The sequence below is a fragment of the Microcebus murinus genome, chromosome 2, assembly GCF_040939455.1.
Source record: "Microcebus murinus isolate Inina chromosome 2, M.murinus_Inina_mat1.0, whole genome shotgun sequence".
Lineage (NCBI taxonomy): Eukaryota > Metazoa > Chordata > Mammalia > Primates > Cheirogaleidae > Microcebus > Microcebus murinus.
The window spans coordinates 32,424,285-32,440,753 of record NC_134105.1 but is presented as its reverse complement, the minus strand read 5'-3'; the positions used below and the strand labels follow the sequence as shown (position 1 = coordinate 32,440,753).

Here is a 16,469-nt window from a genome sequence, read left to right as displayed (position 1 = left end):
CTAATCCTGTGAGCCAGGCTCCGGGAGGAAGTGATGGCTCCAGGTGAGCAGGAGCTGGCCAGGGGAGGGGAAAGTGTGTTCCAAGCAGAGGAAACAGAAGGACCAGAGGCCTGGACACAGAGCATGTGAGCAACTGAGAGAAGTCAGCACGGTGTGGCCGTGGGGGGGCAGTGAGGGAGGAAGTTGGCAGAGTCTTGATAATGCAGGGCCTGGGGAGGGCTAAGATGCCCAGACTTGACCCCAAAGGCAGCAGGGGAGGGGAATGAAGGATTTTAAACTGAGTAGCACCATGATGTTTTCATTTTGCAACATGACTCTTACTTTGGAATGGAGAACAGATTAGGAAGAATGGATTATGAGGAAAAGTCTGGAGGCAGGGAAACCATCAGGAGACTGCTACACGCAAAGGCCCCAAGAGCCGAGGGTGGCATGGATGAGGGCGGCGGAGAGAGAAGTGGATGCATTCCAAAGATACTCGGAAGGTAGAAACAACAGAACTTGGTGATGGATTAGATGTGGGATAAGAGAGGGGGGAGGCTGAGAGGCGGCCCAAGTTTCTGACTTGGGTGACCAGGTGGGTGGTAAATGCCTTTCACTGGGGAGAGAACACCAAAGACAGCAGGTTGGGGGCATGGGAGCGAGGGGCACAAGCTGGGGCAGGTCGGGGCTGAGGCAGGAGGGGAAGGCAGCTCTTTTTCCAGGCTGTATTATCTACTGAAGCCCAGCTGAGCCATCCTTCTTCAGTCCTTGGGCTCCTGTCTGAAGGCCTGGAGGGTATCCAGGTGAGGTAGGGGAGCAAGGACAGTGCTTTAAGGCTCAAGGGCTGTTGACCACACCTGGATAAGCCTTCACCTTCCTGCCAACAGGGAGTCACACATGACGGGCCTGCTACTCTAACCTGTCCCTGCAGGCTCAGGATCTCCCTGCCAGGCCCAGCCAGTCCTGGAGATCCACCCTCCCACCCCCACAATTCCCTCCCTGACTTCTTCCTGTCTGGACCACCTGCCCTGCCCCTGTCTGCCCAGCCCTCTCCTGGGCATCTCCCGCTCCCATTCTCCCTCAGCCCCACCCCTGGGAATGCCTGCTCCTTCCGCTTTCTCTTCTAGCTCCACCCAGGGCCCAGCCTCCAAGGACAAAGGGCAGGACCACTCCAGTCCCATCCACTCCAGGACTGGTTCCTGAATAATTAATGATCCATTAGGAGAAAGAGCCCTATTGGGGCAAGAGGGAGATCTGTGCCCAGAGACCTGGAACAGGAATGGGGGGGCCTTATGGCCTGCTGACCCCCAGGCTCATGGGTTGGTCCTGGACCACCCCTGGGCTCCAGACAGGCTGGGAACGGCCCCTTCCCCCAGGGACCTTGGCTCCGACCTCGCCCCTCCCCCTCAGCCTGCAGATTGGCTAAGTCTGCCCTGTGCCCCGCCTCCCACCAGTAACCAAGCAGTGGTAACCATGGTGACAGGGCGGACTGCGGCCAGTCTTGTAGTGCCAGGCAGGGGGAAGGGCAGTAGGAAAGGGACCAAAGTTCAGAGTTGGATCTGGGTAGGGGACAATTCCACCCCCTTCCAACACACACAGAAGGGTGTTGGAGCTCAGCCTTCTGCTGGCCAAGCATAATCTTCCCCCAATTTCCAGGGCTCAGGGGCTGGGAGGAGGGGATGCTCCTTTGCAGAGAAAGTCCCTGGTGAGAGGAGAAGTGGGACTCAGCCTCCCCACACAGGGATCCTGCGGGTCCAGCCCAGGGGAAGCACTACGGATGGCTCTTCATTCTGAGCCCTGCACGTGTGGACACAGGTGGCATTCCATTCATACATCCACACGTATTCTCTATTCCCATGCTGACCCCTGCCCTGGCTCTGAGCCTTGGGCACAGATCTGCAACACTGGACACAGCACAAACCTGGGCACATCACACAGTCACCACATGAATACAGCACATGGCTTACCCTAGCCCCATAAAACACAGACACGCTCAGACATGCCCCACCCTGTAGTGCCTAGGGGTGCTCCTGAGAAGCAGGGGGACCAGGTATTCCTCAGAGGCTGGCTCTCCAACTGAGGGGTCGTTCTAGGACAGAAGGTCAGGGAGTTTCTGGACATCCTGTCCCTCCTAGTAGCTGATCTGTCCCCATCCTAGAATCCTGCTAGGAAGCATGGCACCTTTCAAGCTGGGAGATCTGCACCTTGAGGGTCAGACTTACTGTCACCGTGGGCGCCTGCCACCAAACCAAGCATCACGAGCGCAGGCACAAGGGGCACCATCATCCTCCCTGGGGCTGGCTCAGGGGCCATCCAGGGCTATAGCTCCACAGCCAGCCAGGGCCCAGGACAATCAACCTGTAATGGAGAGAAGGGCAGAGCCAGTTAGCTGGTATCTACCAGTGTCCCTGTTATCCACCCATGCTGCCTCCAGGCCCCCACTCATCCTCACTGACCACCCAGGACCTCATTCAACAGAGACCCCCGCTTGGACTGTGCAGTGACCACCCAGGCTCCTCGCTGATTCTCCAGTGCCCATAGGATAACCCAACATTCATGCTGGAGGGTGAGGCATGCAGGAGGCCTTCAGACCATTATCTAAACTTGAGTAGGGAGAACAAGGAGCTTCTGAGACCAGAGAATGTACAGGGGTGTTCCATCCCAGACCCTGAGCTGCCAACTCATCCCCACGGGGACAGGGAGACAAGATTAGAGAGACACACAGGTGGGGACAGAGATTGAGCAGAGACAGCAGAGACAGGGAGCAGTGAGGAGCCAGGCAGACCCATACAGGCTAGGGACTCAAGTCCCTGGGAGCACCCTGTTACTCCTCCTCGCCCCAGCAGGGAGGCAGAAGGCAGGAGGCCAGACTCCACATGCACACTGAGCACAGGCTCCAGAACACAGACTTGTTAGCTGCAGACAGGTTCCAAGTATCAGAGGCTTGGAGCCAAAGCCACAACCCATCAGAGCTTGCCAGGACATGCTCCTGACAAGCTACAGCTGCCCCACCTGGCCACCCTCATCCTACCCAACTTCCATGGCACCTTCCCATTCCAAAGAGCAACCACAAGGAGGCCTGCATGGCCAAGAATTGGGGTGCTGGACCCTAAGATTCAATCCCCACACCTCCTCTGCCTTGGCCCCAGAAGCCCAGAGCAGATCGGGTGGGGAGGGTGGGGTGTGAGACAGGAAGGCTGAATGCCTCTAGGCCTTTAGTCATAGGCTCCTGGCCTCTAGTGCCCGCCCCACTCTGCAGGCACCCATGTGAAGCCTCCAGCATGGCCACACCGTACATGCTGCTATCACTCTCCAGCCCCGGGTGAGCTCACAAGGATCTCCCCCCAGCACCCTTACCTGGGGGTGGAGGAGATGTGCAGCAGTGCCCACCAGCTCTGCTCACACCTCACTCTAGGCAGAGGGTGCAAACAGGTCTAGTCCCTCACTAATGTTCTGAAAATACGACAGGGCACAATGGGGGAGTGTGTGACGGTAAACATACTTTGGGGCCCCACAATGGCACCTATGAACTCTGATGGGGCAGGCATGATCAAACCCAGGTCTATTCTGACCCAAGATGGGAAGAGAATTTGCATGGTGACAGGGCAGGTGAAGAGGAGTGGACAGGGCTCAAAGGTGGCTCTGGTCCTTCCTGAAATTTGAATCCCATCTTAACTGGGACAGTCAAAGGTCATGAGGGCAGAGGGCAGGAGGTGAGCAAAGGTGTTACAGCAGGTGGGACTGTAAAGTGGGGTAGGGGCTGAACACAAAGGGAAAGGAGTGGGAGATGTCCCCTGTCCCAGGACCACACCAGAAATTGAGACAGGAGCTGAACAGCAAAAACAAGAAAGCTGAAGGGACACAGTGGGCATCCAGCCCTGTTTACACCAAGCTGGGGGAGGCTCAGTGAGCACAGAGCTCAGGTGGCTGACACCACGACACCCTGCATGGCTGTGGTGGGATGGAGGTCACATATCGCCATGGCCTTGTCTAGGCTTGTTCTTCACGGCGCTACAGTGCCACAGTGTAGCCAACAATAGCATTCCACTTCCCAGCAGACATCGGTGGTGAACTGCTCAGCCAGTATCATGGTCCCTGGGCAGGAGCATCCTGTAGCCCCTGGTACAGATGCCATGGGTTTATAACTCAATGGCGTGTTGCACCAAGGCATAGGGGTAGAGTGGGCTAGTACAGGCACCACGGAGCATAACAATACCACAGTCACAGAGGTTAACTCCCAGGCACAAGCATTCCAGGCATGTAACCCCTTCAGTGCAGATGTCACAAGGACATAAGCCCCCAGCACAAGCATCACATGGGGCATAACTCCCTGCTGCGAAAATAAAGAGATGAAGCTAAACAGAACAGACGTTATGGAGGTACAAATGCACAGCACAGTCATCATCGGCTATAACTCCCCGGTACAATTATCACAGAGGCCTAATCCCCTGTAGCTGCCTTGGTACAGTAATCACAGCAGTGTAACTCCCAGGTGCAGACACCATGGAGGTGTAGCCGTCTGGTCCAGACATCACGTGGGTGTACACAGAGGGTGCAGACATCATGATGGTGTAGCTGCCTGATAAGAACCCTATAGGGCTGTAACTGCATTACAGACATTGTGGGGGGGGTCAGTCCCTGGTACCGACATTAAAGGGGGTATGGATCCCCAGTACAGCCATGATGGGAGTATAACTCCCAGAACAGACATTCATGTGGTATAATCTTCGATGACATTCTGGCTATGGGCATTAGAGAACACGGGCCTCTAGTAACCCCACCCCTAACCTGGGGACTCCAGGGACCCCCTGTGTATCTGGGTTGGGGTACTCAGGACACTTTGTTCAGATCTACAAAGTAGGACAGATAAAAGCAGAGAAGCTGAAAACAAAGACATTCCCTCCCTAGAGAGCTTTTCCCAATGGTCTATGGACACAGGGACACAGATACTGAGAGAAATGAGGAAACACAGGGACACATACAAACATGACACGTTCTCAGGGAAGTACTCTGGCAACTACACAGCCATCCCAGCCAGGGCCTCTCCCTCACCAGCTTCTGGCATGACCAAGCTGTCTCCAGCTCTGGGAACAGAGCCTGCCCCTGGTGTCAGGCAGTTCAGGCCACTCCCAGCTCTAGGGCCTCCTTTGTCAGAGCAGAGCAACCCTGGGTCCCCCAGCCGGGCCTTGGGTCTAGACCTTGGCCCTGCACTCACCCCCAGAGTCTCAGGGTCACCTGTAGGGAGAATGTGGGAGAGAAACAGGAGGCAAGACTGCTGCTAGCTTTGCTGGGGTTGCAAGGTCGAGAGCCTTGTGACTCCAATGCAACAGTGCTGAGAGCACAGCATCCACCCCACCAGCACAGCCGGGTCAGCCTGGGCTTTCAACGCCTGCGATAAAAACAAGGCCGGAGCACTGGGGCACTCAAGCGCGCCTCTGAATTGCACCGTGGACATCAGTTCTGCCAGGCTGACACACTTGGGCAGGAACACAATTACATACCATATGATATTATAGAATATAATTGGACACAATTTTTCCACATTCAGAATGGTTTTAACATATCCTTTTTCTTTGCTACGTCAGTGTAAAGCTGCCAACTGCCCTTTCTTGGGAAGAACTGTCCTTTATTCTCAAATTTTGTCCTTGGTGTTAAAATGTCCTTTCTTGTATGAAATGATGGGGATAGCAGATAGCAGTTGTTTTTTATAATGTCCTTACTTGGCAAAATAAAAAATTGTCAACCCCATGTCTAGCCCCGAAGTACTTTTGGAAATTATACTGGTTTGTGAAACCAAAGGGCCTGACGATCACTGCTTGGAGGGAAAAGGAAGAAGCAGGCACTACACCAAGCCACAGATTCGCATACAAACATGGAAAATGCATGTCACAGAGGCTGTATTACCTTCATGCAGCCCACCCTAACCACTCCTGCCAGCCTCCATGGGGGCCCAAGGGATCTTGTGACGCCAGAGAGACTGGGGGGAGTTCCCCAGCTGGAGAACTGCTAGGATCATTCCTGAGTCCTCGTCATGAATATGCAAACACAGATTGATTTGTCTCCCTTGGGCACATGCTATTATTCACAAATATTAATTAGTCTCCAAATACCACCTGTTCTTACAGCCTCTCCCACCCCCCTCCTCCCCAGGCCAGGACCCTGGGGCCAGAAACAGACATCAGCAGAAGAAGGGATACCCAGGGCCCCACAGAGTGGATAGCCAAGAGGAGAGACCAGCGCTTGGGCAGTAGGGAGTGCCTGCCATTCCCGGAGAGCTGGGAGCCATTCATCTTCTAACCGGCAGGCAGCTAACCAAGCCCTTTTGTCATGTCCTGGACAGTTCACCGCGTGGCACTGCAGCAGCAGCCGCGGAAGCGGAAACAGGCCTTGTTACACTTGGGAAGGGAAAACCAACATGTTTCCAACTCTCACCAAACCAACCGCTGGATTATGACGGGAATAAATCAGTCTCAGCCACGACCCCTGCCCCAGGGAAAGAGGGGCTGGCACAGTAGGGGAGGTCTGTCCTCTCCTCTAGCTGTTAGCCAGAATCTGTGAGCGCAGCCAGGAACAGCCCTCGCTCCCATGGCCAGTTTCAGGACCCCCACCACCTGGACTGAACCCCCCACCCTCTTGCAGCCTCTCAGCTTCTCCATCTCCCTGGGGAGGGGAGCAGGAGATTAGGAGGAGCGTCCCGGAGACTCTGGCAGTGGCAAAGGGTCAGCAGAGGCCTAGCTCTGAGGGCAGAAGATCAAAGGGGACCAGTAGAGGCACCTTCCTACAGCTATAACCCCTACACTTCCAGGCCCCTTCCTCCATGGGAGTAGGATCCCCTTGGATTAATGCTCACCAACTTTACTACCTCCAGGCCTCTGCACTTGCTGTTTTCTCTATTGGAAAAAATGCCCTTCTCCTGCCCCCAGCTACTCACTTGCCCTTCACAACTCAGCTCAAGTGGCCCATCACTGTAAATCTTCCCCGACTAACCCTTCCCAACTTTCCAGGTTTATATAGCACAGTGAAAGCAGCAAGAGGTGATGCAGCTAGGGGTGCTCAATTCAGAGTGATTTTAACCCCCATGGGACATCAGGCAATGACTGGAGAGACATTTCTGATTGTCAAGACTGGGGAAGGTGGGGAGGTGCTACTGGCATCTAGCAAGAAGAAACCAGGCATGCTGCTAGACACCCTATAATAACAGGCTAGCCCCTGCAAGCAAGGATTATCTGGTCCAAAATGTCAATAGTGCTGAGGTGGAAAAACTCTGATATAGACAGTGTCTTCTGCCAATTCAGCACAGGGCCTGATTTGGCCACTGCCCCAGAACCCAATCCCCTATGGACACCTGGGCCTTACACCCAGGGAACCCCAACCTAGCTTAACTCTTGTACCAGTTGGTTTTGGGGCCTCAAGATCTTAGAGCATCTTTCCCCACCCCCGAAATCAGCCCCACCCTGCCTCCAGAAGTAAGGCCCTACAGCACACCCCATTTCCGCCCCACCAGACTTGCCATCAGAAAGCGGACAGAAGGCTTTACTTTAAGCTACTTCTGGTGAGACTGGGCTCCCAAGTAGGTCATGTTTGTCATCTGCAGATGGACAGGTGAAGGGACACACAGTATCCCTACACCTACCCTCCCTATCTGACCTTTCCAACCTGTGACACAGCCCTTCCGGCTGCACCCTCTACATAACCCCAACATCCATCTCACCAAGCACAGGGCCTGGCCCCCAGCAGACAACCAAGATATGCATATTTCCTTCCCCTGCTTAGGCCAGACCCATCTGTTCCACAGCCTTTTCCATTCAACCACCTGTCCAGAACTATCTAGTGGACAGGGTGATGAAGAGGACAGCCATGGGCTCTGCCTTCAAGAAGCTCACAGAAGGTGAACAGGCCCACCAAGCTCCCAGCTCAGGATGGCCCAGCCAGAATTCATCTGCCCTAATCCCACTCCTCCTCCAGGGTCCCCAGTCCCAGGGACAGCACCACCCTGTCACCCAAGCCAGCAAACCCTCCTCACCCTACACACCCAACTCCTCCATAAGGTTGAATGTGCCCTGCCTCCATCTTGACCACCACCACGTTGGCAAGACCTCATCACCTCCTGCCTCTTCAGGGGGCTTCCTGCCACCATCCAGTCACTCCCTTCCAGCTCATCCTCACACAAGCCAATGCTGCCTTTTCACTCACAAAATACAAATCCGCATACTGTGTGCTGCTTTATCCACAGCAGGCACTCAGACAGCATTCCATGAGTGAGGGAATGGATGGCAACAGACAGATGAATGCGTGGACACTGCATCTCTGCTTAAGAATCTTTGATGCCACTGTATCACCCTCAGCAAAGATCTAGAGTCTTTGGTCTGACATCCAAGGCCCATCATGCTGACTCCAAACTGACTTTCCAATCTCTTCACCTGCAACTCCAGCCTACCTACTCTGTGCTTCTAACAGAAAGAAAGAAGTGGGCCTCAGAGAGACGAGGAAGGATGTGCACAGATTCTGCAGGTACCCTATCTTCCTAGCACAGTTGATGTGAACAGCCTGTTCTACACAAAGGTGGTAGAGAGCCAACAGATCCTGGTGTGAGACCCACGCTGTCACCCGGAAGCCTTTTTCACCTACAGCAGCTGACAAGCTGTGTATCATTCCCCACCCACCTCCACCATCCGCTCCAGCCAGAGCCCGGGCACCGTCCTTGACACCTCCCTCCCTCCCTCGTGCCCCACATTTGATCCCACATCATGTCCTGTCCCCTCCACCTTCCTGGCACTCAGACCTCTCCTCTGCAACCCCATCACTGCCTTCCTGGTCCAGGGCTCCATCACATCTTACACACACACACTAGATCATGTCACACCCCTGCAGACAGCCCTTCCATGGCTCTCCACTGGCCCTGTGTCCAAATCCAAGCTGCTCAGCCTGGCCCCCAGAGCCCCTCTGCACCCCTGCTCCTGGCCACACCTTGGGGTACACTCACCGGGTCTTTGCTTCCCCACACCAGTCACTCCTGCTGGACAATCAGCACCAAAGGCAGGGCACTGGGGCCTCCGCTCCTTCCTGGACAGAAAAGAAAGGATGCGAAAATATCAAGAATTTCATCACAGCAGAAGATGTACTGACACAAAAAGACATTCAAAATTTGCTGTTTATGCAGAAAAAAAAGCAGGTTATAGAACTGTTCATGTAGGATGATCCTCACTTCGTAAAAATGCCCATCTTTTCACTTCACTCCTGCGCTCATTCATTTGATACTCCCTGAGCACCTACTATGTGCCAGGTATTCTACCAGGTACATGGCTGTGAGCAACACAGACCAAGTCCCTGACCCCAGCAGCAGAAGCTGTATCCACACTCCTCGGCACCATCCTACAGCTGAGCAGAGCCTGCCCCTCCTGCCTCTCCAGCCCACCTGCCCATGCTCTCCCCCCACCAGCCAGCCACAAGAACTTCCTCTTCTGATCCTCAAATGTGCCAAATTTCTTCCTGCCTCCCAGCCTTGCCCATGTAGTATGCCACCACCTGGAACAAAGTACCTATGTTCTTCCGGCCAATTAACCCTCAGAACTCAGATCCAACAGCACTTTCTCAGGGAAGCCTTCCATGATGCCCTAGACTCCACGTCTGGACCTTGCCTTGGAGTAGTGGTCATGAATGTGATTATTTATGTATTTATACAATTATTGAGTCACTACCGTAAGCTCAGTAAGAGCATGGGCCATGCCTGCCAGCTCATCTCCGCATCCCCAGGGCCCAGCAGAGAGCCTGGCACGTAGTAGGTGCTCAGTCAACATATGCTGAATGAGTGGATGAATGCATGAATGGCTTGAAAGAAAACAGCACAGCCTGGAAGAATACACCCCAGCATACATGCCAGTCTCCTTAGAGGCTTCAGAAGCAATGTTTATTTTTGACTTTCTGCTTCTCTATAATTTTTTAAATGAAGGTGTACCCCTGGATGCCTCCTCCACTGGCACACATGCAGCGACAGAGCCTGGCCCCTTCCTTCTAGAACCATTACTGAGCCCCAACCAGCGTGGGCACCGTCCTGGGTGGGGGCAGGGGCCGGAGGGGCCCACACCATCTCATCACCACCTCGCCACAGCTCAGCTCCCGGGCTGCACTGCTGCCCACTCAACACAGGCTGCACCTCGCAGCGGCTTCTCAGCCCCGCGCCTCCACACGCACAGGGATCCCCACTCAACACTGCTCTGCCACCCTGGCTCCTCTGAAAACGAACACACAGGAAACAAAACGGTCACCAAGACAGGGAACATTCTCACTGACTCTCAACCCTCATCACCAAACTGGGGACCAGCCTCCGCACTCGGGAATTGTCCTCCCTTGAGACTGAGCATGTCTGCCAAAATGCAGGCGCCCTCACTGATCAAAGGTCATCCTGACTGACCCAAGATGGGCCTCACCAACCCAGATTTACCCTCACCGACCCTGCCTCCTGACCCTGCCTCCACTGCCCCACCTGCCCTGTCAGAACCAACCACCCAGGGTCCCAGGCTGTCGGCACACTTCTCTCCCCAGCCCACTCCCAGTGGCTGCTGCTCCCAGCACACAGGCTGTCAGGCGGGTCTGGCCAGACAAACCTGCTTCCCTGTCCCAAACTCAAAGGCCCGTTTGTCTGGAGATGCCCACAGGGCCTCACAGTACCCAAAGTGAGGTTGTTGGCTCTACCGTTGCTCAGAGGCTCTAGGCAGAGTCAAGGCAGAGAACAGGGAAGGTCCCCCAGCCCAGCCAGGTACTGCTGCCACACCCAAGGCCACACCAGGAGCACTGGGCCTCCTGCTTAGAGACCGAGACAGGCCCTACATTGATCATGAGCCACACCTGCACCCAAATGGGCAAAGTCGGGTCCAAGAGCAGACTAAACACTTGCAAAGACCCTGAGGCACGCAGAACAGCACAAGGGCAGGATTCTACAAAAGCCAGAACAGTACTTTGAACCACAACAGTCTGGGATCAAACTGGCCCTGAAATAATCTAGACAGGTAATCTGATCAAGACTCAGATTCACAAATAGCAGCTCCCAGAACCACTCTAGGCTCACGATAGGATGAAACTCAGAACAATCAAGACAACCAGAACGGTGCCAGCACTAAGACCTGAAAGGCCAGCTAGAAAGCTACTCAGAAAGGTCCTGACTGGTACAGGACCCAAGTTAGGAATCACACTGCTTGGCACTCAGAAAGGCCCCAGAAGGGGTGAAGTCCACAGTCATGTCCAAGATCAGGTAAGAAGGCCCTTGGCACAAACCCAGGACTGGCCCCTAGCAGGGCTTTTCTGTCATCTGCCAGGTCTGAAACCTAGCTCAGCAATGGGACCAGGAACAAAGTAAAAATACAGAGGAAAACAGACACAGCTGCAGGCAGCCCCCGTGGCTGCACCAGAACAGTCCCCGGAAGCAGCAGCTAACATTGCCGAGAAGCTAAAACCAGGTTCTCAGACGCAGAGGTCATGGAAACACAGACACCTGGTGCATCTGAACCTCACAGGCAGATGCAGGAGGAAAGCACCTCAGCAGATGCCCAGGGCTCAGGGAGGGTGGAAGGGAATGGGGAACTAAACACCCCAATGCTGTCCCTTGTCAAAATTCCCTTCTACTCACCTCCAACACGGGGGCTCTTCTGCAGGGCTTCTCCTCTAGTCTTCTCACACCCACCCACCTGAAGGTCAAGTACACCTGAGCCACACACACAATCCCACCGATGACAATGAGGGCCGGGGGCTGGGCACCCCCTTTGTTGAGCTCCTCAACCTGCTAACCTCAGCTCAGAATTGCAGCACTTTAGGGGTCAGGTATCCTAATACTAGCAGACTATCTTTTCTTTAAAGGACCCCAGGTGATTCTGATGGGAGGGTGGTTTGCACCACTCCCGCCAGTGATTATTACAGTGACAACTGCTACCACTCAGGTAACAGTACTCATTAGACGCCCGGCCCTGCTCGAAGTACTTCATGCATACTAACTTTAATCCTCATAATAATCCTATGAGGCATGGAATTTTATTATACCCATTTGACAAATGAGGAAACTGATTCAAAGCTGTTAAGCTACTTGCTCAAGGTCACACTGCTATTAAGTAGAATTGCATCCCAGCAGTTTAAAATCAGAGTCTGCTCTTAACCACTATTTGGGGTTATCCTCTCTTGATGAACACAACTCTGTGCTCTCTCATGTAACTCTTGCTTCTCTTTCTCTGGCCCATATTTCTTGCCCAAACTCTACAACCTTGCACTGAACCCCCTCCTTTCCTCCCCCACACTGAACCTCAAATGCCCCAAGTACCTCAAAGGCTACATGTCCAACCATGAGCTCATTATATGCTCCTTAAATCTGCCTCTCTTCCCCAAGTACCTACCTCAGTGAAGCTTCAGAAGCTCCAGGGCCTTCAGTGAAGGCCCAGCCACTCCCAGGAACCTGGACTCCTTCCCCTTCCTCTCGGTCACCCCCACATCCAATAAATCCTCCTGTCCTGATGAATGTGCCTTCTAGATGGCTCCATGCTGCCACCCTATCAAAGCTATCATACTCTCTCACCTTACTTACCTGCACCCTCCTCCTCATGGGGCATCCTGTCTCCATCCACTTCCCATAGCCATGGAATCATCTTCTGGAAACATAAAGCTGACCATAGCACACTCCACATCCCCTAACCAAGTTTAAATGTTTGGTGTCTCCCCTCTGTGTTCTTAGAGTAAAACTACAGGTACTTAACAGGGCATTCAAGGCCCTCTGTGATTTTCTATATCTTTGAAGAATACCCCACAAGTGACAATACCTCCGAGTCTTTATTCACACTGTTTTTTCCTACCTTAAGTCTTTTCTGCCTTCTTCAACTGGCAAACTCCTACTCATCCTTCCAAACCCAGCCCAGATACTACTTCTTGGTCTCCTTTGGGACTCATCTCTCCGTGACCTCTCAACTCTACCCTGTCTCATGTCTCCCCAACCTTCTAACCTCAGCTCAGAACCTGCAGCTGCTTTAGGCGAGCTGATGCCTCAACTCTAGCAGTTCCTAAGGGTTGGGCTGCCTCTTCTATAGAGCTGTTTCCCAAAGGAAGCAAAGCAGCCTGGCTCAAAGTGCCTAGCCTGGTGTTTGGCACACAGTCAGCAATCAATAATAGGTTACCGAATTGCTTTTTTTTTTTTTTTTTTTTGAGACAGAGTCTCACTTTTGTTGCCCAGGCTAGAGTGAGTGCCGTGGCATCAGCCTAGCTCACAGCAACCTCAAACTCCTGGGCTGAAGCGATCCTCCTGCCTCAGCCTCCCAAGTAGCTGGGACTACAGGCATGTGCCACCATGCCCGGCTAATTTTTTGTATATATATTTTTAGTTGGTCAATTAATTTCTTTCTATTTTTAGTAGAGACGGGGTCTCGCTCAGGATGGTTTCGAACTCCCAACCTCGAGCAATCCGCCCGCCTCGGCCTCCCAGAGTGCTAGGATTACAGGCGTGAGCTACCGCGCCCGGCCCCCCGAATTGCTTTTACATCCCCGTGATGATACAACCTCCTGCCCCAGGGACCATGCGCTTCTCCAGGGCAGGCCCCTGGCTGGAAGCTTGGACCAACAGTGTCAGTCACATGGCAGGTGACTGTCATCGCCTACAATGCACTGCCACACAGCTCCTCTGGATTCTCAAAACAGCACTGGGATCTCGTTTGGCTTGGATTAGCTGCCCCATTTTACAGGGAGTGAAACAGACTCAGGGAGAAAGGGACCTCATCCGGATCTCAAGCTGGAAGTGTGTATCACAACCTCTACTGCAGGAGGTCTGAGTCCCACCCTTCTCTGACTGAGGACCCTCAAAACTGATGGGAAAAACAGTAGAGACAGCCCAAATTGCCAGGGCTAGTTTTGTTGAACATCAATCACCAAGAAAAGATTTTTAGCCAGTTTACCTTTACTGCAGTCTACCTCCCCTGCCAAATTGCTTCACTAGCACCCAAATCCACCCTCCTCTCTCAGAAGCCCTGCACACCAAGCCAACCTTCACAGAGCACACAAGGCTGGGGAGGGGGAGGTCAGGAGCTGCAAGAAGGAAGGAAGGAAGCAATTATGTTAAAAGTTTTCTTGATAAAGAGGGAGGAAGAAGAGCAATAGGAGAAGAAAATGAAACTGTAAAGACATTTCAAATGATAATGGGGAAATTAAGTAAAAATGTGCAAGAAAAGTGCAAGCACAAGAATGCACAAGACTGGGTGTGCATGTGCACAGGTATGCTGGGAGAGTGTGCAAGCACAGCGGGTTTATGAGCACTGGCTGACAGGCCTGCCCAAGAGTGTAGGAGTGAGGGCAAGAAGGCTAGTAAGTGTGGAGTGTGCATGAGGGTGCAGGGGTGAGCTGAGTGTGGGGATAAAGGGGGGAGGGTACACGTGTCCATGGTGTGTGGCCTGTGCCAGGGTTTCAGAGTGGAGGGGCTGTACGTGGGCAGTTACACACCTGCTCCTTCTTGAAGCCCTAGGCTCATTCATATAATCAGTAAAAAACAGGGATAGTCATGCTCCCTGAAGCAAGAGTTAATAAGGAGCTGCATTGAATTTCCTTAGATTTCCTGTCAGAACTGTCTTCTGGATCCCATCAGATCTCTGACGGCTCCCAAAGGACCCTGACCTGATCCTTTCCCTGCTCAGGAGACCCCTGACCACTAAGGATCCCCCAACCCCCACACACATCCTTTCCCAGGCCTCCCTGCCAATGCACTTCCCTGCACTCCCAGGTCAGACCTGGCGCCAGGTCACTCTGGATCCCAGCCCTTGTCCCTTCAGAAGCCAAAGTGGAGCCTTAGTCATCAACACTCCGCAATCCAGCCTCCCAGGCCCGGCCCTATAGCCCCCCAGGGGAACCCAGAGACTCCCCTCCCAGGCGGCCTCCCTCCCACTCCGCAGTTCAGGCAGGTAGTGCTCCCCACCCCCACCCGCTCCAGCTCAGGGGCCCAGCACTGGGGGTGGGGGGAAGAGGGGGAGAAAGACTAGCCCCTCCCCTCTCGGGGTGGAAGAACCAGAGGGGCAGCATTCCAGGGAAATGGGGGAGGGGGCCTAGCCGAGGGGGTGCAGAGACACCAAGAGACAGTGGGAGAGAGAAGGCAGAGACAGACCGGGGAGAGGGAATAGGGAGACCCGGGAAGGGAGAACAAAATGACCCGGGGAGCCAGAACGGAGACAGCTGGAGAGACCCTGGGATTGCAAGGGGGTGAGACCAGGAGACAGAGACACAGGGAAACAGAGACACCGAGGGAAAGAGAGAAAAAAGCCGAGACAGAGACGTGGGCACAGCAATGGGGACGGGGCACCCGGAACGGGACGGGACGTGGGGCGGCGACTGAGTGAACTTTCGGAGCGGGCCCGAGTGGACACGTCCTCAAGGGACAGGTCGCTCTAGGGCCTTCTGGGCGTTGCACCGGGTGGGGGTGGGTACGGCCCGCCCTGGCCCCTCCCCAGCCCGCGCTCGCGGCTGAGGGGGTGGGGGCCCTCAACTCGCGCGCGGCGCATCCCGGGACCGCACGTGCGCCGGGCCGCGAGCGAGACGGGGGCGCGTCGGCTGCGGATCCCCCGCCGGCTGGGAGGGGGCGCCGGTGCGGCGGGGGCGGGGGCGCGGCCTGGACCCGCCCGGAACCGGGGGGCGGTGGAGACCGAGGGCCGCCCCCGGAGCGCGTCCGCGCGGGAGGAGGGGGTAAGGCGGGACCGGCGAGGGGGAGCAAAAACGCGAACGGGAAACTTTGCTCTGGGGGGGCAGGCTGCGGCTCAGGTGCGGCGCGGAGGGAGGGTGCGGGCGGAGAGGGGCGGCGGGGAGCCAGCTAGCCGGCGGCGGTGGGGGCGCGTCAGCCGCGGGGTAAACGCGGGGAGGAGCCGCGGGGCTGGGGCTGGGGCTGGGGCTGGGGCTGGGGCTGGGGGGGGGGGCTTCGCCCAGGCTGCGGGTGCGGCAGGTGGGGGCGCGGCCCGGCCTAAGCGGCGCCCTCAGCCCCCCGGGACCGCCCCCAGCTCGGCGGGTGGACGCAGGGGGAGGGCGGGGAGAATGGGGTAGGAACGGGCGCCGAGGGAACTGGAGGGGGGCCCTGGGGGTCACTCACCGCCTATCCAGGGGCCGTCGGTCCGCATGTCCCCCCCAAGCCGCTGGGGCCGCTGCTCCCGCTCCTCTTCCGCCGCCGCTGCCGCGGCCACCTGGTCCCGCTCCCGCCACCGCCGCCCGAGCCGGAGCCGGAGCCCAAGCCGGAGCCGGAGCCGGAGCCGCCGCCTCTGCCGCCGCCGCCACCGCCGCCGCTCCCGCGCCAGCTCCAGCCGCGCGCCCCCGCTCGTGCTCGCGCCCGCGCCCCTGCCCCTGCCGTGCGCGCCCTCGGCGCTGCCCCTCCCCTCGTGCACTCCCGCTCGTAGAGCCGCCTAGCCGCGGAGGCCCAGAGAGGCCACAACCCAACCCCAAACCTAAACCGACTGGAGCCCCAGTATTGAGCCTGAACCCCAATAGTGATTATGGAC

At 55.6% G+C, this 16,469-nt stretch overlaps 1 protein-coding gene across 15 annotated transcripts in view; it reads right to left on the bottom strand.

Moving 5' to 3' along the window:
- Positions 1–16,263, bottom strand: part of PTPRF (protein tyrosine phosphatase receptor type F) — an 87,661-nt gene extending 71,398 nt beyond the window's left edge. For 10 of the 15 annotated variants that reach the window (XM_075997432.1, XM_075997435.1, XM_075997442.1 and 7 more), the window contains exons 1-3: positions 16,067–16,251; positions 8,963–9,042; positions 2,202–2,337 (exon numbers count right to left, since the gene is read on the bottom strand). In XM_075997432.1, coding sequence (XP_075853547.1) covers positions 2,202–2,292 — 91 coding nt within the window. In that variant the 5' untranslated portion in view covers positions 2,293–2,337; positions 8,963–9,042; positions 16,067–16,251. Of the gene's footprint in view, positions 1–2,201; positions 2,338–8,962; positions 9,043–16,066 lie in introns of those variants that run through there. The other 5 variants (XM_075997437.1, XM_075997439.1, XM_075997444.1 and 2 more) reach the window with 2 other exon arrangements.
- Positions 16,264–16,469: the final 206 nt, after the last annotated feature.